Here is a 24,057-nt window from a genome sequence, read left to right on the forward strand (position 1 = left end):
GCAAAGAAGTGGTAGCTAAAGTAATCAGTCACAATATTTTGCTACGCACGTTTGCATGTACAAGGAGTTTTGTCTTGTACAAAGCGCAGACAAATAGGAACCAGATACAGCATTCAGCAATACTCAAGAGCAACAACAACTGTACACAAAGAATGTGTGATTGTCTGGATCATGGTGCTGTCAGTATGAAATATTCAACAATTAATATAAAACATTCCATAATGTTTTGTCTCTCTCTCTCTCTCTCTCTCTCTCTATCTGTATATGTGTGTGCAGTTTAATGACATCCTGCTGTATACCACTCCTGTACAATCTGGCCAGTATAAAGTAAACAGTATGCTGTCTCTGGCTGGTATGAAGGTCAGCTATCCTGCATTTTATTCAAACACGCTCATATGCCCATAAACACACCCACACACACTCACACACACACACACACACACAGGGGATAATTAATAAATGTTTTTCCTGCAGGTAAGCAAGCCCAGTCAGGAGGCTTATCAAAACGAACTGAACATTGAGAGTGTTGAACGTTCTTTCATCCTGTCTGCCAGGTAGGAATCTCTCTCTCACACACACACACACACACACAATGGAATGACATTAAACACATGCCCAAGCTGGTTTTAACTTCTCTAATGTGCTTGTATAGCTCAGCCACAGAGAGAGACGAGTGGCTAGAAGCCATCACTACAGCAATAGACGACTACACAAAGAAGAAAATCTCATTTATCTCCAGCCGAAGCCAAGAGGTAGGGGTGTGAGGCAGTGTGTGTGTGTATACATATATTCATGCCTTTGTACCTAGTCTGTGAGTGTTAGATTGCGAGACAGAGAGCATAAAGCACATGCAGGGGGAAAAGAGTGGAAATGTTTGAATCAGATGAAAGGGAGGAAAATGTCCAGCTTAGAAAATGACAGTCCACCTAGCACGTGCAGATGAAATCTTAACTGCCTGCATGCCCACATCCTGTAAGATGGGCAGGTGAGAAGCTTGCTCTGACTCCAGGATCTCCAATGAGCAGGCACTTTTTGCAAGATGGAGACTCTCATTTCAACCCCAACAATCCTCAGAAACACACAGCGGGACTGAACTCACCGTGTTGTCCACTCATATAAACACTCATTGTGTTTGATTCATTTCTGTTGCGTAAATAGTGCTTGGATTGCTGGACCACTCATAGGTGGTGTATATTTTTCTCTCCCAAGCCACTGAGAATGACAAGCAGTTTCAGTTGTGCAAGAAGAAGGAAGAAAGTAAAAAAATGTGCACCAACTGGACTAGAGAGGTTTATTTTGTGTTAGTCTAGATATTTTGTAGGTGAAAGTATGTGTGGGTGTGCTGTAAATGCTGTCAATCAGGCATAACATTATGACCACTGACAGGTGCCGTGAATGAGACTGATTATCTCCTCATCATGGCCCCTGTTAGTGGGTGGGATATATTAGGCAGCAAGTGAACATTTTGTCCTCAAAGTTGATGTGTTAGAAGCAGGAAAAATGGGCAAGCGTAAGGATTTGAGTAAGTTTGACAAGGACCAAATTGTGATGGCTAGACCACTGGATCAGAGCATCTCCAAAACTGCAGCTCTTGTGGGGTGTTCCCGGTCTGCAGTGGTCAGAATCTAACAAAAATATACTTTAAGTCCTGTAAGTATTGTAAGTTCTAGTAAGTTGCGAGGTGGGGTCCATGGAGGCCAACTTACAGGACTTAAAGGATCTGCTGCTAACATCTTGTTGCCAGATACCACAGAACACCTTCAGGGATCTAGTGGAGTCCATGCCTCGACAGCTCAGGACTGTTTTGGCAGCAAAAGGGGGAACCAACATAATATTAGGCAGGTGGTCATAATGTTATGCCTGATCAGTGTACATCACTTTCCTTTCAGGGGGTTTAGAATTCCTAGCTAAATCCCTGCCAGTAAATAAGAAGTACATTGCGATCCAAGAACTTGCAACATTTTTGTAAATTACACACACACACACACACACACACACACACCCCTACCTTATATGTAAAAGCCAGAGTCAGAGTCTGTGTACAGACCACCCTGAAGCTCCACTATGATAAACTACCACTCACTATTAGACTTCTGCTGTAGCTCCTTCTGGAAGGTTATATTTTAGGTCACTTATTTTATTTTACTGCAAATTGTTAGCTCTCTGTTTTAAAGTTCACAATAAATCTAGGCACAGAAGAATAAAACAGCAATTACACAGCACCCACGGCACTGAACACTAGTTTTACAGCTAAAAAATTGTCATAAAGAGACATCTTAGCCTGCAAACCGTTACTGAGAGCATATTGCATATTATATGTGACTATAGACATTACCTGTTCACTAAACCTGTTAAATATACCAAGACATAGTCCAAATTCACCAGCATCAGTGCTAATATAGTATATATATTGTATATATACAGTATCCAGCCCAGAAACTCGCTCCACCTCTTTTTCAGCTCCAGTCATTTTTTAAGTAGGTAACTCACGAGGCATGAGAGATTCAACTCAGGGGCTGGGGTCAGCCAGACAGAGGGGAAATCTTGTTATAGATGATTTTGTTTTCACGGAAATGTATTTTTGGCTCAGAGAGCAGAGGGTTTAAAAATGACAAAGTGCTCCAAATCAGGTCAAATCAAATAAGACTTGAATATATGAAAAGGGATGGCAGTATATTCCCCTAGTGCTTTAGAAATACGTTTAATATTTTATGTATGTTTTCTATTCCATGCAGTCTGAGGAAGTCCCCGCTGATGATTCTCCACTGGGTTCTAAAGCTCCTATCTGGATCCCTGACCTCCGCACGACCATGTGTATGATCTGTACCTGCGAGTTCACCCTCACCTGGAGACGCCACCACTGCCGGGCCTGTGGCAAGGTCAGGGGTCAACTTAGGGTCTGGAACACAAATAAGCAGACATATTAACAGTTCTAACATGGCTTTGAAATTGTTGTGTGCTAACCATTGTTGTGCAGGTTGTGTGCCAGGCGTGCTCGTCGAACAAATATTATCTGGAGTACCTGAAGAATCAGCTAGCACGAGTGTGCGATCAGTGTTACGTCAAACTACAGCAGAAAGATAAAGGTCTCAGCTTTCACTTCCGACTTTAAAGCACTTTAATTCCGAAAGCGAAAGCCGTGTCTTGTCTGACTGATCTTTGTGTTTGGTCATCTCTCAGGAGAGCAGTCCGAGGTGGCTGTTTCACCCAGCGGCCGCAGCTCAGCCTTCTCCTTCTCTAGAAAACAAAAGAAGATTCCCTCAGCGCTGAAAGAGGTGCTATTTCAGAAAGTCTAATTACATTAAGTCTATGCTCATGATGCTCAGTTAATTATGTGTGAAAATAATACAATATCAATTTCACACTGATTTAGTCTCTTACGTTATTGATAGTTGCGAACGCGCCATTAGTAAGTTTCTGATTAGCTTCTCCTTCTTAGATTAGAGCTATGGGTCTTTCTCTGTAACCATATTGATACTGTATGAATCATGGCATTTTGGCTTCATGTGAGGCCTCACTGATGCCTCACAGGTCAGGAGGCTTATGTAGATTAGACACAGATGCAGTACCTTGACACCATTTTCTCTGTCAGGTTTCTGCTAATACAGAGAACTCCTCTATGAGTGGCTACCTTCAGAGATCGAAAGGCTACAAGAAACCATGGAAGCGGCTGTGGTTCGTCATCAAGAACAAAGTGCTTTACACGTACGCTGCTAGTGAGGTATAACACTCGTGCTGGTGCTTCATTGTCTTTTTGTCAGGATGGGCTTCTCAGGCTGTGTTTGAATACAAGTGGTGATCTGTGATTGTGTGTGTGTGTGTGTCTGCGCTCAGGATGTTGCAGCATTGGAGAGCCAGCCGCTGCTGGGCTTTTTCCTGAGGGAAGAGAAGTCTGGACCGGCAGAGAAGCTGCAGTTTAAACTCTACCACAAAAACATACTGTATTATATCTTCAGAGCGGATGATATTCCTACAGCTCAGAGGTACACACACCTGCACACAGTGTCAGTACTTCTGACAACCACAACCAAGAAGTAAACACTTTCCAAGCAAAATATCATCTTATAAATATTTAAATCTTGTGCCCATTCACTCCTTAAGTTGGTCTGGGAAATAATGTTCATGTAAACACTGCTGAGAGTTTTTTTTTTTCTTCAACTCTAACCATTTCCTGCCATTTTAGCATTTTTTTTCTGCTGCAATTAACATTTTTCTGTTCAAAAGGCCAGTTGAATTGGATGAGAAAAGCCAAGAGAACATGAAAATAAAAATTAGTTTCTGTTAGTGTGGGTAATTTCACTCCTTTGTGCATTGTTCATCAAGCCAAGTCTGTTCTTTGTTATTAGGTTTCTGTGTATGTTCTCGCCATGATTGCGTGGGTTTCCTCCAGGTTCTCTTCTTTCTTCACACTGTCCAAAAACAAGCCTGCAGGTGGATTGGTTTTGCTAAATTGCCCCAGTGAGAGTGTGTGAGAGATTACTTACAATACAACAAAGAAAACCCCCCTGCAGTAGTTTTATTCGGGAACTCAATGCTCAGCAGTCCTGCTTACTTTAGTTCTCTGTCTTTGTCCCACAATTTTCATTTCTGACCTCCATTCCTGTCAACATGAGAGTAAAAACATTTTATGCGACAATCTCAGTACTGATAAACAGATGACAAACTTATTTATTTATCTATAAACTATATTGCCAAAAGTTTTGGGACACCCCTCCAAATCATTGAATTCAGGTGGTGTTTTTCAGGGGTTGGGCTCAGCCCCTTGCGAGACTATGAGCCAGGCCAAAACTGGGACGTCTGCCTTTACATGTACATGAATGTAATATGGAGTTGTCTCGCCCTTTGCAGCTATAACAGCTTCAACTCTTCTGGGAAGGCTTTTCACAAGGTTTAGGAGTGTGTTTATGGGAATTTTTGACCACTTCACTAGAAGCACATTTGTTAGATCAGGCACTGATGTTGGACGAGAAGGTCTGGCTCACAGTCTCCACTGTAATCCATCCCAAAGGTGTTCTATCAGGTTGAGGTCAGGACTCTGTGCAGGCCAGTTAAGTTCCTCCACACCAAACTCACTCATCCATGTCTTTATGGATCTTGCTTTGTGCACTGGTGTGCAGTCATGTTGGAAGAGGAAGGGGTCATCCCCAAACTGTTCCCACGAAGTTGGGAGCATGAAATTGTCCAAAATGTCTTGGTATGCTGAAGCATTAAGAGTTCCTTTCACTGGAACTAAGGGGCCAAGCCCAACCCCTGAATTCAGTGCTTTGGAGGGGTGTCCCAAAAACTTTTGGCAATATAGTGTATATTTGTGTACTTCCTTATTTTATTTTATTTTGCTGATCTTCAGAATAAAAATGCAAGCACACAATCGTCTTGTCTTTTATCAACTTTTATCTTACATCTGTTTTGTTTTTTTTATTTCAGGTGGATTGAGGCGTTTCAGGAGGCCATGATTCTTTGACTAATGTGGATAATAAATAGTTTCCTAGAACTCTTTTTTTTTCCCAGCCTGCAGCAGTAACGTTGAGGAACAGTGCCTGAGCTCAAAAGACACCAATTAAAGTATTAAAGCAAGTTTGGAACTAAGGATGCGACCTAGCAACCTAGCAAAGGAGCGTGGCTTCTTTTTATTCCAGTCTCAAAAGCAAAATCAAACAGGTGTTTGAAATCATTGAGGTTGTGCATTAGTGACTGGAAACACCAGGACTGTCAGAAAAGCCAAGACCATTAACCTCCTGTTCCACAGCTGGAGCTGGATTCTGCCTCACATTCAAATCTCTTTGGACATGTGTGTGCCAAATGAATCAAATGGATTTGTAGGTCAAGGGACTAACTGAGATTTTACATTAAAGATACCAGCAAATTAGTCAGATTCTGTGACTTTAAACAAGTACTGCACACTGTCCAGACACCTGACGTGGCACTGGACATACGAAGAACATCCAGTGTGAAGTTCTGTGAGAGTGAAGAAGGCTGTAAGTGTGAAGAGTGTGTCGGAAAGGTCATGTTTGATCACGGGTCAGATGTGGACGGACATGCACAAGCAAGTGTGAATTTTCAGTGCCTTGAGTTCTGCGTCGATGAGCAAACATGTTTGTCTGCAATGGTGCATCTTGGGAGATGTAGGATACCACTGTAAAAGCCAGTAGTCTTTTTTTTTTTTTTTTTTAATTATTATTATTTTTAGAAGCCTTAAACAGAAAGAAGCCACATTTTTATTTTATGGTTAGCCTTTTAAAACAACTTTTTATCTTTGTTTTGTATAGGACTGACAGTAAAGAAAATTAAAATATGATACTGGGAATAACTGGATATATGTGTAAATATACTGTATATGGTAATATAATGCAGGTCTATTTATAACAATTCAGGATTGTTAGTCTCCTCGAATGAATTTAATGATTTTTTGTAATTTAACAATGTCAGGTTTTCAGCGAGCTAAGAACTGTGTAATATCACTGCGTGATAACGAGCATAGCCTTCTAAGATACAGTAGCACACTCAGAGACACTGCCATTTTGTACATTACAGTGAAGTCATGCTGGTGATTTTAATTCTTACTGTTCTACTCTATTACATGATTTATCTGGAAAAGGGTTATGCTAATAAAATCAGGATCATTTTTTGTGATCTGGCGTCTTGCATTGTTCTTTCTGGTGTTGTGATGTTAGAGTGGAAAGATTGGTTTAATATAATAGGACAAAATGCACAAGCACTTGGGATTTTTATGGGTATACCTGCTATTTTAGTCTCTCATCCCTAAGCTCAGGGTTGCTTTTTCTTTTCTTTTTTTCCCCCCGCTCAAACTGAGTTTTCATTATGTTGCAACACTTAATCAACTACTGAAAACACACCACAAAGGTATTGCGCTCAGTATGTCAGATGTACATTATATTGACAAAGGTTTTGGGACACCCCTCCAAATCATTGAATTCAGGACCCTTAGTACCAGTGGAATGAACTTTGCTCTAATTCATCCCAACGGTCTGTCGGGTTGAGGTCAGGACTCTGAAGTTCCTCCACACCAAACTCACTCATCCATGTCTTTATGGACCTTGCTTTGTGCACTGGTGTGTTGTCATGTTGGAACAGGAAGGGGTCATCCCCAAACTGTTCCCACAAAGTTGGGAGCATGAACTTGTCTAAAATGTCTTGGTATGATGAAGCATTAAGAGTTCCTTTCACTGGAACTAAGGAGCCAAGCCCAACCCCTGAATTCAATGATTTGGAGGGGTGTCCCAAAAACTTTTGGCAATATAGTGTAGGTGTACATTACAACCATTCTGTTTATTGTCTGTGTGTGTGTTATAAAAGTGAAACTTGGTCTGAGGAAATCGAATCAGTCCTACAACCAAAGTTAAGTTAACCATTAATTTCTTTCAGTATAAAGAATAAGGAAAATGTTATTGACAAAAATATATCTATAATTTTTTCCTCTTGAGCACGCGTCCTCGAAGAACGCCTTCATTCCGCTACGCGATTTCTGCGCATGCGCACTTGCATTTGTCGCATAAGGGTCGCGAACTCTGACCTCCCGGAGGCGAAACGGTTTGGGAAAAATTAACCAAAAACATCGGATTTTCGGCGATAAACTATCGCGTGGCACGGTAAGAGCTTTAGTTTGTAAAAGCAGAGGTTCGGCTCCACGCTGCTGAGGTGTGTAGAGTCGTCGCTGAGGGTTCCGCTGTGATGTGGAGTGCGCCGCGGCTAGCTGGCCTGCTTTAGCTAGCTAGCATGTCAACAACTTCCATCGATCATGTCTCGTTCGTTCTCATCGTTTCATCCCTCACATTATTATTCAGTGCCTTTTTCAGTCGAGGTGAGGTTAGCAAACTAGCTCGCGTTTGTTCCAGCAGAACTGTGCACCGCTAACGCGTCTAGTTTTTCCGCATCAGTTCGGCTAGCTTTGCTAAACTAGCTCCAAGCTAGCTCACAGCGCGCGCGCTTCCGGTGTCTAGCATTCGATTTAACATGAGTGCATTAAGTGCGATATAAAACTATAACGTGAGTCTCCGTGAGTGTGTGTGTGCGCGTGCAGCGAGCGGCGTGTCTGTGCTAATCCTAGTGCAAGGAAGCGCGCTGGGATATGTTGTTATTAGAGTCCTTTAACCCTTCAATGTTGACCTTTCACCCTACAGGAAAAGCGCTTTCTTTATCTTCCGTCTCACATTTCTGATCAGTTTGGTTGTAGTCTTCCACACACACACCCGGTCCGAGTCTCTCTCAGGAACTGCCATTTAAATACACTTATTAAATGAGTAGACATGCCAACCAAATGCTAATGCTAATTAGCCACCATGCTAATCAAGCTAATCTGGTTATACTGCACCCGAAAGAAGGAAACTCCATATTTATATACGTGATATTGCCAAAAGTTTTGGGACACCCCTCCAAATCATTGAATTCAGGAGTTGGACTCGGTCCCTTAATTCCAGTGAAAGGAACTCTTAATGCTTCAGCTTCATACCAAGACATTTTAGACAAGTTCATGCTCCCAACTTTGTGGGAACAGTTTGGGGATGACCCCTTCCTGTTCCAACATGACTGCACACCAGTGCACAAAGCAAGGTCCATAAAGACATGGATGAGTGAGTTTGGTGTAGAGGAACTTCAGAGTCCTGACCTCAACCCGACAGACCTTTGGGATGAATTAGAGTGGAGACTGTGAGCCAGGCCTTCTCGTCCAACATCAGTGTCCGACCTGAAATGCACTTCTAGAGGAATGGTCAAAAATTCCCATAAACACACTCCTAAACCTTGTGGAAAGCCTGATCAGAAGAGTTGAAGCTGTTATAGGTGTAAAGGATGGTCCAACTACATATTACATTCATGTGCATGTAAAGGCAGACGTCCCAGTTTCAGAATGGCTCACAGTCTCCGCTCTTATTCATCCCAAAGGTGTTCTATCAGGTTGAGGTCAGGACTCAACTCAACTCAGACTCACTCAGTGCAGTCATGTTGGAACAGGAAGGGGTCATCCCTAAACTGTTCCCACAAAGTTGGGAGCATGAAATTGTCTTGGTATGCTGAAGCATTATGAGTTCCTTTCAGTGGAACTAAGGGGCTGAGCCCAACCCCTGAAAAACAACACTTGAATTCAATGATTTGGAGGGGTGTCCCAAAACTTTTGGTAATAGTGTATATTTTGATGTTGAATATTTATCATTGAACACTGTGCAAAAGTCTTAAAACGATTTGACGCAAAGATGCAAATTAAAAAAAGTCAAATATTTAGTCTGACTACCCTTTACTATCTTTCTTTTTCTTTTCTTTTTTTTTTAAAGGTACAGTGTGAATTTTATAAGGAAACTATAAGCTCAGCGTCTTGGAGAATCTGCCACAGTTTCGTCCTGACACTCAGTCACATTTACAAAACCCTCGTCTGTTGTCTCACATGATATATTTCTATGTTTCGTAAAAATTTTCCCTCCTGACTCAAGGAGAAGTAATAAAAGTCAACATCTGTAAACTAGATCAGTGCAAAAAAACATCAGCTAGTTAAGACTTTTACGTAGTAGTCTATCTGTTATTCAAATTCTGTCTAATAAACTTTTCATTTATTTAGGCTTGCTTTATTTATTTATGTATTTATTATTATTTCTATATTTATAAACGTGCATTAAGTAAGATTAGATTCTTTAACAGTTATTTGACATTGATTGATTGATTTATTCATTCATTTATTCCTTCAATCCTCTTTGAGCCCGCCCCCATTCCCATCCATCTTCACAAAGCTCCACCTCCAGGATCTGTCCTGCAGTGTTGAGTGTCTATAAAATGATGGACAAGCTTGATTGAGTCAGTAAAACTTGTGTCTTTGTTTAGGTTCTGCTTCAAAGGAAAGAGAGAGAGAGTGTGTGTGTGTGTGTGTGTGTGTGTGTGTGTGTGTGATGGGGAGTTGCATTTAAGCCCAAGCGGTGTGTGGGGTCATCATGGCAGGAGAAAGTCCCAGAATTCAGCTGGTGTCAGCAGATGGAGGTCTGCAGGTAACAGATGACACATAATCATCATAATGTATTTTCCTGCTGCAGTTACTGCTGTTTACAAACGTGTGTGTGTGTGGATCAGATCCTGACGGATCAGCAGCTGGGTCAGAAGCTCCAGATAGTAACAGCGTACGATCAGGCAGGTGCCGGAAAACAGCAGTTTATATTAGCCAATGTGGATTATCCCAATCAGGAAAAACTCCTCCTAAAGCATGAGAGCTCACCGGGGAAAGTCATCCTGACTTCAGCTGATGGATCCGCGGTCAATCAACTGCTTTTCGCATCACCTGAGCTGGCAGGTCAGCAGATACAGGTAAGACACATCTTCAGATAAAACACATATACAGACAAAGGGGGTGTTACTTATTTCTGAGGTAGTAGGGTGTCCAAACTTCTGCACATACCTCATCAGATTTGCAGAAAAATGTTACTTTTCCAAAGGTTTTTTCCCCTCCTGGTTAGTGAGGGGTACATAAAGTTTTGCACACAACTATATCTGTATCTTTGTCCATATGTGTTCTTCTTCAACAGTTTGTCACGGAGGGAACAGAACAAAGCTCTGTGAAGCCTGTGGTCGAGTATTGTGTAGTGTGTGGAGACAAAGCTTCAGGTAAGTGAGAGAAGACCATCCCATGTGTGTCCGTTAGATTTCTGACAGATGCTGTTGGAGAAAATGAATACATTAGGAAGATTTTGGGAATACTACTACTACTAATATGTAGAGACTACAGCTTAGTTTAATTCTTGAATCTGATTGGTCAGAAAGTGTGCATTATTATTGAATAATAGCTTGCCAATAACAGTTCTAGTTATAACATGGGTGTTTAATATTAATGTTAATAAAGGTTCTTGTAATACTTCATTGTTTTCATGTGCTGTCTTTCTATTATTATTTTTTAAGTAGACACAAATAAGAAAGTCTCAGTGGTTTGTAAAGAGAGGTTTTTTAGCTTTCTGGTTGCTATGTGAAATTGCCAAGTTGTGTTTTTTGAGAGAGACATGCAAGTTTTCTCTGTGTTTGTCCTGAAGGTCGTCACTATGGGGCAGTGAGCTGTGAAGGCTGCAAAGGCTTTTTCAAGCGAAGCATCCGCAAGAACCTGGTGTACACGTGCCGTGGCTCGGGGGAGTGTGTGATCAATAAGCATCACCGCAACCGCTGCCAATACTGCAGACTGCGGCGCTGCATGGCCCTCGGCATGAAACAGGACTGTGAGTCAAACACACACACACACGCATCTCATATTCACACATTGATTCTCTTATTGAGTAAGATTCTATCATTATTGACAAACGTGTATTCATGTGCCGTTTATTAGACACGTGTTTCCACTGAACAGATTATCGATCAACGTCCTGTAATTATGAAATGTCACTCCTAATGACATGTGCATGATGTAACAGCCATATGGAATATTAAAATAAAAATATATATCCTTATAAATGAGAGGTTTTTAAAAAATTGCTCAAACAGAAACCCCTTTGTTCCCCTTTGTTTTTTAAACTGATTGCATTGTGCTTTGTGGTGCATGCGTCTCTCAGCCGTTCAGTGCGAGAGGAAGCCAGTGGAAGTGACGAGGGAAAAGCCAGCCAACTGCGCCCCCTCCATCGAAAAGATCTACATCCGCAAGAACCTCTGCAGCCCCCTGGCCGCCATGCCCACATTCGTCAGTGAGAAAGAGACAGCCAGGTTTGTGTCTTCAGCCAGAGCCGCACTTCCGAGGGCATGTTGTGGGAATTGAGCTTCGGCTTTCACACACGTGTCTGCTGAGACTTGCATGTAATGTGAGCATGTGTGCTACAGGACAGTGTCATGTGATGAAGAACATCTCCTGTTTCACTCCAGTAGGAAGAGTATATAAAGTATAGAGTGTTAAAATGACTGTACATGATCATTTATATCAGCGTTACTCTGAAACATGTCTCAGTACATTTTCTCAGGCAGAAATGTGTATTGTGTGTTTACTGACAAATAAAATATTCTAAGATACGATAAGATGATCGAAAGAATAGTAAGGAAGAAAAATGATTAAAAAATTATTTCTTTTATCAAATCCAAACCTCTTCATGTTGCCCAATATAAACATTTAAATGACTATAAAAATCAAGCATTTAAAGTCACAAACAACAAAAGAAAACTGAACTTCACATTAATATTTTTCAGTATATAGTAACACTGGCTTTTCATTTAGACTTAGTTTGCTCAACAGAGGTTATTAAAATTATTGTAAGCATGTACAACCATAGCATATCCCTCTTCACCCCCTCAGCATCTGCATGATGCATGACAATCCACATTTGCCCAACTTTTAATCTTTTGCAGTTATGCAAGAGAATAATTTATGCTTAAGTTTTTCAGGGTTTTTTAAACACGTGCATGCATATTCACTCTGCACAGGCCCACCAATGTGTTAAACTCCAACATGCTTCTGAACATCCAGCAGTCTCTGTCCAAGTTAGACAACACCATCCTCATCCCCTCCTCACCAGACCAGGTAATGCACATACACACAGTTGTTGCAGTTACTGGAATATGTTTGCTAGTATTTGTTGTCTAAACAAATGGGACGAAAAAATCTTCAGCAAGGTAATTTCAGTTTAATTTTGGTTGAATGTTGTGTTAAGAAATAAAAGAATGCTGCTTATTAAGCGTAATGAAATGCTTCAGTATGTTTCTGTGATTATCTATGATTCTGTGATATTCTCTAGTCCCTCAAATGGCTTTTACTGCCCAATGAACCTGTTAGTCTGTGGTTCTTTCTCAGTGCAACATACATGGAAAAAAATACCACTATACTGATTAATCATGTTTTAAAGTGTGTATATTCCACTTGTATATGTTTCACCCTCATACAGAACGATGAATCTCAGGGCGATCTTAGCACGCTGGCGAACGTGGTCACATCTCTGGCCCACATGAGCAAGAGCCGTGAGGTGATGGAGAGCAGCGTTGACCAATCAGGACTGGAGAGCATGAGCACAGAGGGTGCCTCCGTGACCGAAGTCCAACCGGACGAGCAGAATTCCAGTGAAATCTCTCAGTAAGAGAACAGTCTTCCTCTATAACAGAGGGACCAAACATGAGCAGATTGGTGATAGTAACCCCCGTGTGTGTGTGTGTGTGTGTGTGTGCAGAGCCTTTGACTCATTGGCCAAAGTTCTGCAGCCAGAGGACGGGAACAGTTATACCATAGAGGGGAACATTTCTGAGGAGCAGAGTGCCACCATGCTGGAGCTGGAAGGACCACTGCTTTCTGACATGCATGTGCCTTTTAAGGTCAGAGATCACCACAGATCCCACTCTCTCATAACCTCAGACACAAAGCTGGAATTGGACCTGAATGTGAGAGTGTGTTGTACAGAGTGTTGGCCTAGCCAGCTGAATGTGTCGTAAACCTTGAGTTACCGTAACGGAATAATATATTTTAATAAAAAATTTGGTAACCTGAGACTGAAACATGAATGATTTGGGAAAAAAATACTGAGCTAGAATTTGAAACAAAGCCTCTGCCACTAATTATTACTAATAGAAGTGTATGTGTGTGTGTGTGTGTGTGTGTGTGTGTGTGTGTGTGTGTGTAGCTGATGATGCCCTTGCCTGTGCCGGAGTTTCTAAATTTGAACTACATCTGTGAGTCGGCCTCTCGCCTGCTGTTCCTTTCCATGCACTGGGCGCGCTCCATTCCTGCTTTCCAGGCTCTCGGGTGAGTGTGTGTGTGTGTGTGCAAGAGTGTGTGTGTGCGTGCTCTTCAGGTTACACCCAGCCTTATCTCTTTTCTTTCTGTTGCTGTCATTTTCACTCTCTCTGTATTTATTTTCTTTCTTCCATTAATTTTCTGGAATGATTTAGTCATTAATTTTATTTTTACTTAATTTTATGTTCTTTTCTGTGTTTGCTCTCACTTATTCTTCCCCTAACATCTCATTTAATCTTTCTCTCTCTCTCTCTCTCTCTCGCTCTCTCTCTCTCTCTCTCTCTCTCTCTCTCTCTCTCTCTCTCACTCTCTCTTGCTCTGTAGGCCAGAGAATGGGATCAATCTGATAAAGGCGTGTTGGAATGAGCTGTTTGCTTTAGGCTTGGCTCAGTGCGCTCAGGTCATGAATGTGGAGATGATTCTCAGTGCCATAGTCAGTCACCTGCAGAGCAGTCTGGAAGAAGGTAAGAGCATAGCATCCAGTCATCTGGGCTCTTTCATTAACTCCACACAGTGCAATGTTTACACAGCAGGCTTTAAATGAATAAACATTACTTTAAATGAATAACTTCTGGAGGAGCAGATATAAGTGAGTCAATGTGCCACAGTGTGATGATCTACTGTTTAGAATAGTAGCACATAGTTGGGATATAACCTCATGTGATTTAACCAAAACATCTGTGGTGTGATTTAGATCAAGTCTATGCGTATGAACAGTGTATTAAAATAAACAATATTTTGTCACGAACTGATCTGAAGAATTTGGCTTAATTGCGATGTAATCAATTAATAAAATGTTTTGAGCGAGGGACATCTTGTATCTTGTGTAGTCCTGATATGTCACCCTGAAGAAAACCTGTATAACGATGGACCCCTCGTGTGTGTGTGTGTGTGGTGTTTGTGTGTGTTAGAGAAACTCTCTGCAGAAAGAGTAAAGCAAGTGATGGAACACATCTGGCGAATGCAGGAGTTTTGTAACAGCATGAGTCGTGTGAGCCCTGATGCCTATGAGTACGCCTACCTCAAAGCCACCGTCCTCTTCAGCCCAGGTAACAGAGCTCTTCATGCTCAAGCTGTGACATTCTTCTTCAAGTGCAGACATTTTTCTCTTGCTTACATACTCCATACTAACTCTATCAGTAACGATAGAAGCATGTAGAGTTATTATTGTAAGAGTCAGGCTTAAATTTAAAGCATCAGAGGGAGAAAAGGTTTAGAGAATGAGATGAAGAGCTGACTGATGGTGTGTTTGTGTTGTGTGATAGATTTTGTGGGAGTGGACAGCACTCTTCAGATTGAGCGCTTCCAGGAGAAAGCCTACATGGAGCTGCAGGACTACGTCAGCAGGGTGTACCCAGAGGACACTTATCGGTAACTGACATATTCTGAACTTTTACACATTTTGTAGTGTTAGAACCAGAAACTGAAATGAAATCATATGTCATGAATGTACAGATTAGCCAGAAGAACAGATCAATATAGTTTGCAAAACTATTCACATATAAAACCATAGAGGTTTATTTAGATTAGTTCTGGTGCAATCAGAAGTCAGATAGTCGGATGGTGGTAGCTCAAGTGGTTAAGGCTCTGGGTCGTTGACTGGAAGATCAGGGTTCAAGCCCCAGCACTGCCAAGTTGCCACTGTTGGGCCCTTGAGCAAGGCCCTTAACCCTCTCTGCTCCAAGGGCACTGTATCATGGCTGACCCTGCGCTCTGACCCCAACCTCCAAGGATGGGATATGTGAAGAAAGAATTTCACTGTGCAGTATACGTGACAGATAAAGGCAACTTAACTTAAGCTGAATGGAGTTGACCCTGTGTGTGATTAATGTGCGGTGATGTCACTATAAATATACCTTTTCCTGAAGAGAGTTTATTTTTTGAGAACATTAAAAGGGCATCATGAAGACGAAGGAGCTGTCAGAGTACAGAACAAAGCTGTGGAACAGCACCAGTAAGAGTTTGGTCGTTTAAATCACAAACCTATAGAGTACCATCAAACCCAGTAATAAAAACTAGAACGAATATGTCATACCTGTGAGTCCTTGAGGCAATCATCTACCAAATGGCAGCTACTAGGTAAACAGGCATTAGTGAGAGAAGCAGAGACTCTGAAGCCAGAGAGATCCACAGCTCAGATGAGAGAAGCTGTCTGCCTAGACTCTAGAGTTATTTTAATAAAAGAGAAGTAAAGTCCCAAAAGGAATGTGGGAGAAGTTTCTCTGATCAAATCTTTTTGGCTATGGCACAAATACTGTGTTTAGCAGATCTCCCTGAGAGCGTAGTCCTCACAGTGAAGCATGGGGTTGGTAGCATCATGTCAGGAAACTGGTCAGGACTGAGGGCAAGATACACTATATTGCCAAAAGTATTCGCTCACCCATCCAAATAATCTGAATCAGGTGTTCCAATCACTTCCATGGCCACAGGTGTATAAAATCAAGCACCTACACATGCAGACTGTTTTTACAAACATTTGTGAAAGAATGGGTCGCTCTCAGGAGCTCAGTGAATTCCAGCGTGGAACTGTGATAGGATGCCACCTGTGCAACAAATCCAGTCGTGAAATTTCCTCGCTCCTAAATATTCCACAGTCAACTGTCAGCTGTATTATAAGAACGTGGAAGTGTTTGGGAACGACAGCAACTCAGCCACGAAGTGGTAGGCCACGTAAACTGACGGAGCGGGGTCAGCGGATGCTGAGGCGCATAGTGCAAAGAGGTCGCCAACTTTCTGCAGAGTCAATCGCTACAGAGCTCCAAACTTCATGTGGCCTTCAGATTAGCTCAAGAACAGTGCGCAGAGAGCTTCATGGAATGGGTTTCCATGGCCGAGCAGCTGCATCCAAGCCATACATCACCAAGTGCAATGCAAAGCGTCGGATGCAGTGGTGTAAAGCACGCCGCCACTGGACTCTAGAGCAGTGGAGACGCGTTCTCTGGAGTGACGAATCACGCTTCTCCATCTGGCAATCTGATGGACGAGTCTGGGTTTGGCGGTTGCCAGGAGAACGGTACTTGTCTGACTGCATTGTGCCAAGTGTAAAGTTTGGTGGAGGGGGGATTATGGTGTGGGCTTGTTTTTCAGGAGCTGGGCTTGGCCCCTTAGTTCCAGTGAAAGGAACTCTGAATGCTTCAGCATACCAAGACATTTTGGACAATTCCATGCTCCCAACTTTGTGGGAACAGTTTGGAGCTGGCCCCTTCCTCTTCCAACATGACTGTGCACCAGTGACCAAAGCAAGGTCCATAAAGACATGGATGACAGAGTCTGATGTGGATGAACTTGACTGAGTCCTGACCTCAACCCGATAGAACACCTTTGGGATGAATTAGAGCGGAGACTGAGAGCCAGGCCTTCTTGTCCAACATCAGTGTGTGACCTCACAAATGCGCTTCTGGAAGAATGGTCAAAAATGGACAGCCTTCACAGAAGAGTTGAAGCTGTTACAGCTGCAAAGGGTGGACCGACGTCATATTGAACCCTATGGATTAGGAATGGGATGTCACTTAACTTCATATGCGAGTCAAGGCAGGTGAGCAAATACTTTTGGCAATATGGTGTATGTGGAGCAAATACAGGGCAATCTCTTCAAGAAGCCAAGAATCTGAGTGTGTTGGAATGGTCCTGTCAATCTGATTGAGACTTTATGGCGAGAAAACTGCTGTTCATTAACGTTCTCCATCCAGTCTGATAGAGATGTAATTCCAGAAGGCTTACAGCTGTAATTGCTTCTAAAGGTGGTTTTACCAAGTGTTGCCTGAAGGGGTGAACACTTCTGCAACCAAAATGTGTGCTTCACTTGACCTTTGTGTCACAATAAGTTAAAAACAACAGTTTGTGCCTTTAAACGTAAAAGATCCTTATTAAAAATGATTTCAGTTCCACACAACACAATGTACAGAGATGCAGGGGGATGAATACGTATGCCATTTGTTGTTAGTATTCCTGTACACAATATGAATTGTGTGGGATGCAGATAATCATTTAGGTGTCACTAATCACAATCGCTCTCTCTCTCTTGCTCTCCCTATCTCACTCTCTCTCTATCTCTCTCGCTCACTCTCTCTATCTTGCTCTTTCTCTCTCTCCATCTTGATCTCTTTCTGTCTCTCTCTCTCTCTCTCATGCTTTCTCTCTCTCTCTCTCATGCTTTCTCTCTCTCTCTCTCTCTCTCTCTCTCTCTCAGCCTGTCGAAGTTACTGCTCCGCTTGCCTGCTCTGCGTCTGATGAGCGCCGCCGTGACCGAGGAGCTGTTCTTCGCCAGTCTCATTGGGAATGTCCAAATCGACAGCATTATTCCCTACATCCTCAAAATGGACTCTACTGACTACAACAGCCAATCAGCCAGCACCACTGAGTGACTCCATCAGCATTTGCAAAAAAAACTGCTACAATCAGCCTCAGGGCCCGAGTGCCCGCGGACTGACCGCACCATCATCTCGCTGCCCTAAAAGTGACCTTTCGACTCTGATGTACAGAAGCAGCAGCCAGTAAGGCACGGCCTTTTGACTGCGCATGGAGGTAGTAGGTCAACGTGTTACCAGCTGGTGCATGATGAAGACCGGGGATGTTGTTATTTGTAGAGACCGCAGCCACAGTGAACCGGAGTGCTCGATTTGAAAAAGGTTCACTTAAAGGAAGTGGCTGAAAATGTGTGAACTGTGAAAAGACTTAAGCTTTATCTTGCTGTATGTACATTGAGTTGTGTATATAAGTGTAAATGTCACTCTTATACAGAGATAAATACGCTCTTCCTGTTATTGCAGTATATTATCACACTAAAATATCAAAGCCCCTTGTATGTTTTAGAAATGATCTAAGATCTTGTGCCTAAAATAGTGGCACTGTGCTGCTATAAATGAACCATGCCTTGCTGAATCAATAACAACGTTTTCCAAGAACAGCAACTTCTAAAGTGTTTTATTTTTCTCTCTCCCCCCACAACGACTTAGTAGTATTTTACTTTAACATGCATTAACATTCACTTTTTTTTAATTATTATTTATGTAAGAGCATAACGTCATGCTTTTGACCATTTCTAGTAAATTTAATGTTATGAACTGTCCATGAGACAATTTCCTGTCATTGTTATAGCAGCTATAAACAATTGCTCCCTCACCAGCCTCACTTTTTCTTTCCCTCTGGAAGTTAGTAAGTCCAGATATATACAGCTCTGGAAAGAAATAAGAGACCACTGCAAAATAATAATAAAAAAATAATCAGTTTCTTATGTTTTTTTTCTTACAGATATTGGTGAGCTGAACAGTTGTTTCATTTTTTTGTGAACTGCTGACAATATTTATCCTAAATTCAAAATAGAACTATTGTTATTTAGAGTGTATATTTAAAGGAAATGACAACACATCAAAATAACCCAAGATCATGCAGTATTTGCAGAGCTTTAATAACTCAAATAACACAAAATGCAAATAATTTGTAAACAAACTGTGTTAATGCTTTGGCTAAATAACCTTAAGAAATCAGTATTTGGTGGAATAACCCTGATTTGCATGTGTTTTGGCTCCATGCTCTCCACCAGTCTTTCACATTACTGTTGGGGAACTTTATACCACTCTTTTTGCAAAAAAGCAAACAGCTCAGATTTGCTTGATGGTTTGTGACCATCCATCTTCCTCTTGATGACATTCCAGAGGTTTTCAATAGGGTTCAAATCTGGAGATTGGGCAGTGGTTTTATTTTTTTTCCAGAGTGTAATATATATATATATACACACATTAATATAACTTTGTTTGTTATATTATTATATAACAAAGTTAAGATTATCACTTCGTAATAATAATAGTAAAATAATACATATTTTATAGTAATAGTAATCACTAGTTATGTTTTATTTAGATTTGATTTGCTAATGGATATTCTGGTTCAGTTACACCATATCATTATATTTCTACCCATCATGCTAATTTTAGTTAACAGGCAAACCAAACATAAGGTTGAAAGATAAGCAAACAATAACACCAGTTTTTAAGAGTTAAAACAAAACTAAAAACAGCAGCTGTGATCCATGCTTAAACATATGTGTGTAGTAAGTCCTGCCTCATGTATACTGATTGGTTCAGCTGAGAAGTTGTTTATATCAGAGATTTGACTGTAGAATAACTTTGGAAATAGCCTTTATTTGTTACATATACATTACAGCACAGTGAAATTCTTTCTTTGCATCCTTGGAGGTTGGGGTCAGAGTGCAGGGTCAGCCGTGATGGTTAAGGGCCTTGCTCAAGGGCCCAACAGTGGCAGCTTGGCAGTGTTGGGGCTTGAACCCTTGAGCCTTAACCACTTGAGCCACCACCACCACCTTCAAGAAACTTTAGACATATCACATTTGTTATAACTAGAATATAAATAAATATTCTAATTACATTTTGTAGTAATGTCACTAATCGATTTGTACTGCGCATGTGCGGGAATGCGTCTAATTCTTGTCTGAATAATATACTGTTAGAATGTGCAGCAAGTTCGCGCATGCGCAGAGTTTCCAAACAAGCGCAGCACAAATCGTGTTATCGGCACGGATCGAATAGTGACAAGTATGTTAAACAATTTATACTCTTTCATTATGCTTTATTTAATGCCACAAGAACAAGAGATATGACATATATTCACATTATCACAATAACTTTAGCTGCCGAATAATACTATTTTTTTAGCCAGACTGCAGACTGATGGTGGATGTCACCTATCAAAACACAGGCGATGGATTCGTGCTAACCAATCGTAGCACAGTGAGCGTCATATTCTTAGCCAATCAGAGTGAAGTAGGCGGTGCTTGTCATAGTAGTTCGTCTGCTATGGCGGAGTATGTTCATTTAATCCGGAGGGCCTTTGGTCAAATCACGGGTCACGGTGGGGTTAGGGGCCTTTTCCTGCAGTTTTTCAGGTCGGTATGAGAACAGTAGCGTGCTGTGAATATGTCATGAAGAAACTGGACATTTAGAGTAGAAAAATACGGAGAATAAACGCAGTAAACGGTAATGACCTCTGTGATCAGCGTAGCATAGTTGCTAGTTAGCTACGAGCTAAAGAGTCCTCATTACTAACTAACTACTCTGTGTGTTTACATTCTGATTACTTAAAGCTGAAAAAGATCAAGACTAAAATAAGGCTAACTTGTTAATAAGACAGCTCATTTAGATGTATTACTGTGTTCATAGGCAGTTATGATGCTGTTTATAAACACTCTATACACATGAGCTTGTTGGTCATCACTTTCCAAAATCACTGGCGTTATTATTCTGTAGTCTTCCCTTTGCCTCTGTAATGGACTCCACTCTTTCCACTAGATGTTGGAGCATGTCTGTGGGGATTAGTGATCATTCAGCTACAAGAGCATTAGTGAGATCAGACACTGGGGTTCAGTCGATGTTCCAGTTCATCCCAGTGGGGGTGAGTCAGAGTCAGGGCTCTGTGCAGGACACTCCACTTCGTCCACTCCTTAACCATAACCTTTACCTTAACACACCATGTCTTCATGGACTGTCTGTCCAGTGCTGCTGGAACAGGAAACTGTCTCTAAACTGCCACAATGGTGGAAGGAAGCATACAGTTGTCTCAAATGGCTTTTAACATTAATCACAGGAAGTAAGGAGACCATATCCTGGAAAACAGCCCATATTATCCCTCCTTGACCAGCCTTTACTGCTGGCACACACACGCACACTGCTGTGTTCCAGTAGGTAGCGTTCACCTGGCACCTGCCAAACCTAGATTTGTCCATTGTTCGTCTATATACCTTACACTCCCACTGATACTTGGCATTGCACACAGTGATCTTAGGTCTTTTCATGAAAATAAATCTCATCACCCCTTTTTTATTAGTTTGTGTGGTTTGTTTGCTTCATAGTTGAGTTGCAGTTTGCGCTGAGATGCTTCCGTGTCTCTATTTACAGTTGACCAGGGCAGAAATTTCATGAACCAAGTGTCTGAGCTCTTTATTATAAGGTTGTGTATGAGGTTATATCTCAATCAGATTCCTAGCTCCCTGGGGTGTGACTCACTGGCTATATCTTACTGTACACATTTTTTACTTGTTTATTTTGATTTATTTATCAGGGCAAACGATGTGAAGACAGGAACGCTGATCGGCATCGACAAATACGGCAACAAGTACTATGAGGACAAGTTGTATTTCTTTGGTAAGTCCTGAAGAGCTTTACAGGGCTGTGAAAAAGTATTTGCCCCCCACCCCCAATTTGAACTATCTCTGCATGTCACAAATTTTGAAATAGGCCACAATCACATAAAAACAACAACAAAGAAGAATAAATAATACATCATATTGATGTGTATTTTGAGAATCTGCATTTGGTCTACATGTTCAGGACAGAGTGTTAACCACTGCTTCTTTTGGTGTCTCTCTTGCAGGCCGTCACCGATGGGTCATCTACACCACAGAGATGAATGGCAAGAGGACACTGTGGGACGTTGACGGCAGCATGGTGCCTGCAGAATGGTAAAATGTCTCACTTTGTGCAGCGCTCCACAAATGTATTACTACATTACATTGCGTGCTGAACTGCTGTCTGTTTTTGCTTCTGTATTTTATCACTTGTGTGTGTGATGGAGAGTGTTGTTAAGAGTGTTGGATTTTTTGTTGTTCTGCTTTAATACCGCAGCGATTAAGCAATGATTAAACTGTTTAACAGACAAGTTATGTCCTGCTTTATAACTGATAGTCATTCCCTTACCAGCATCTCTCTCTTTCCCTGTTTCTCTCTCACTCTGTCTCTCTCTTGCTCTCTCTCTCTCTGTGACTCTTTGTGCCTCTGGCTGTCTCGCTCTCTGTCTGTCTTTGTCTCCGTCCGTCCGTCCGTCCGTCTGTCTCTCTATCTCTCTCTCTCTCTCTCTCTCTCTCTCTCTCTCTCTCTCTACTGCTTTCTCTCTCTGTGACTGTCTTTGTGTCTCTCTCTCTCTCTCTCTCTCTCTTTCTATGTGTCTGTCTGTCTCTCTCTCTCTGTGACTGTCTTTGTGTCTCTGTCTCTCTCTCTCTGTCTGTTTGTCTGTCTGTCTTTGTCTCCCTCCCTCTGTCCATCTGTCTGTCTGTCCATCTGTCTGTCTCTGTCTCTCTCTCTCTCTGTCTTTGTCTCCTTCCCTCCCTCCCTCTGTCTGTCTGTCTCTCTAACAAAAATGCACAAGGTAACTGGAAAGGAAAACTCTTCTGTACTGAACACTTTCTCATGCTGGGACACTTTGCAAACCACAAAATGCTGTCACTTGAGACTCTTTGTGTAAAATTGAAATATGTCCTAAAATATCACCACATGTATGATAATGCTAAACGTTTATTATTAGTCTTAAATGACACTGCCAGACAAGCCCTAGTGAATGAGCTGTTGCTATAGGAAAAAAGTCCAAGCTGTGCGTTTCTACAAAAATAATGCACAATAATGCAGTTCTAGCCAATCAGAGTGCAGAATTCACTCGCATTGTGCTATAAAGGCTTCTGTTCAGTATGTGAGCTCATTGTGAGCTTCAGCAAATGATTTCCTTTTCACATATTCCCTTCAAATATACACAGCAGGGAAATCTAATAATATCAAACTGAAAAGAAGCCTAAAGTATTGAGTCACTCTGGCTGGGTCCCGGGTTTGTGCTATTTGACTGGAAGATTTTAATTTAAAAATATATATATGAGAAAGAAATTGATTAGAAAAGTTCTGTTTTGCCTGGTTCAGTAGCTGTCGCTATGACGACAGTGGCATTGGGCTTGATTTGGATAAGAAATTGAGAAACAGCTCACATTTCTTTATGCAGAATGTGTAAATTTCTTTTGGAATGATGTTTGGGGTGTGAGAACGTATGTTGACACACCATCACTGTTTAATTGGTCACCAAACATGTGTGCCTGTTTGTCTGTGTTTCCCAGGCACCGCTGGCTGCACTGTATGACTGATGATCCTCCCACTACACATCCTCCAGAACCCAAGAAGTTTCTGGCAGAAATCCACCAGATCAACGTGAGCGGAACCTCTGCGTCTTATGTCCCGTATTCCACCACTTCTAAGAAAATCCATGAGTGGGTACCGCCTAAAACTGGACAGCAGTGAAATTGTGTAAATTATAGCTGGAATTTGTGTGTAAATGATTAAATCTATAAAACCTCATCTTCCTGTGTGTCTGTTTCATCAGAGAGCCTCATTCAAATGAACTCTATTTCTTTCTGCTATTTATATAGATTAGACACACAATATTGCAATAGTTTTGGGACACCCCTCCAAATCATTGAATTCAGGGTTTGGGCTTGGCCCCTTAGTTCCACTGAAAGGAACTCTTAATGCTTCAGCATACCAAGACATTTTAGACAAGTTCATGCTCCCAACTTTGTGGGAACAGTTTGGGGATGACCCCTTCCTGTTCCA

The 24,057-nt window shown here is 41.6% G+C and overlaps 3 protein-coding genes and 1 long non-coding RNA gene across 6 annotated transcripts in view; 3 read left to right on the forward strand and 1 right to left on the reverse strand.

Moving 5' to 3' along the window:
• fgd6 (FYVE, RhoGEF and PH domain containing 6) overlaps positions 1-6,197 on the forward strand; it is a 36,659-nt gene extending 30,462 nt beyond the window's left edge. For both annotated transcript variants that reach the window (XM_058416671.1, XM_058416670.1), the window contains exons 13-21: positions 277-360; positions 475-554; positions 653-752; positions 2,736-2,879; positions 2,978-3,086; positions 3,181-3,275; positions 3,593-3,721; positions 3,835-3,983; positions 5,425-6,197. In XM_058416671.1, coding sequence (XP_058272654.1) covers positions 277-360; positions 475-554; positions 653-752; positions 2,736-2,879; positions 2,978-3,086; positions 3,181-3,275; positions 3,593-3,721; positions 3,835-3,983; positions 5,425-5,461 — 927 coding nt within the window. In that variant the 3' untranslated portion in view covers positions 5,462-6,197. The remainder of the gene's footprint in view (positions 1-276; positions 361-474; positions 555-652; positions 753-2,735; positions 2,880-2,977; positions 3,087-3,180; positions 3,276-3,592; positions 3,722-3,834; positions 3,984-5,424) is intronic.
• A 1,198-nt stretch (positions 6,198-7,395) lies between these two features.
• nr2c1 (nuclear receptor subfamily 2, group C, member 1) lies at positions 7,396-18,584 on the forward strand. Its single transcript, XM_058416676.1, has 14 exons — positions 7,396-7,607; positions 9,826-9,986; positions 10,069-10,299; positions 10,518-10,596; positions 11,016-11,195; positions 11,526-11,673; positions 12,382-12,478; positions 12,840-13,024; positions 13,119-13,260; positions 13,566-13,687; positions 14,003-14,142; positions 14,590-14,727; positions 14,944-15,049; positions 17,868-18,584. The coding sequence occupies exons 2-14, from the start codon at positions 9,933-9,935 to the stop codon at positions 18,040-18,042; spliced, it is 1,797 nt and encodes a 598-aa protein (XP_058272659.1). The 5' UTR covers positions 7,396-7,607; positions 9,826-9,932; the 3' UTR covers positions 18,043-18,584.
• Positions 10,519-24,057, reverse strand: part of LOC131369819 (uncharacterized) — a 28,138-nt gene continuing 14,599 nt past the window's right edge. The window contains exon 3 of one of the 2 annotated variants that reach the window (XR_009207335.1): positions 10,519-10,647. This is a non-coding gene — a long non-coding RNA (uncharacterized LOC131369819). Of the gene's footprint in view, positions 10,648-19,597; positions 20,008-24,057 lie in introns of those variants that run through there. The other variant, XR_009207336.1, reaches the window with a different exon arrangement.
• ndufa12 (NADH:ubiquinone oxidoreductase subunit A12) lies at positions 20,457-23,802 on the forward strand. The gene is made up of 4 exons (XM_058416678.1): positions 20,457-20,579; positions 21,752-21,834; positions 22,064-22,151; positions 23,565-23,802. The coding sequence occupies exons 1-4, from the start codon at positions 20,491-20,493 to the stop codon at positions 23,743-23,745; spliced, it is 441 nt and encodes a 146-aa protein (XP_058272661.1). The 5' UTR covers positions 20,457-20,490; the 3' UTR covers positions 23,746-23,802.

The sequence above is a fragment of the Hemibagrus wyckioides genome, linkage group LG19, assembly GCF_019097595.1.
Source record: "Hemibagrus wyckioides isolate EC202008001 linkage group LG19, SWU_Hwy_1.0, whole genome shotgun sequence".
In the NCBI taxonomy this organism is placed as follows: Eukaryota; Metazoa; Chordata; class Actinopteri; order Siluriformes; family Bagridae; genus Hemibagrus; species Hemibagrus wyckioides.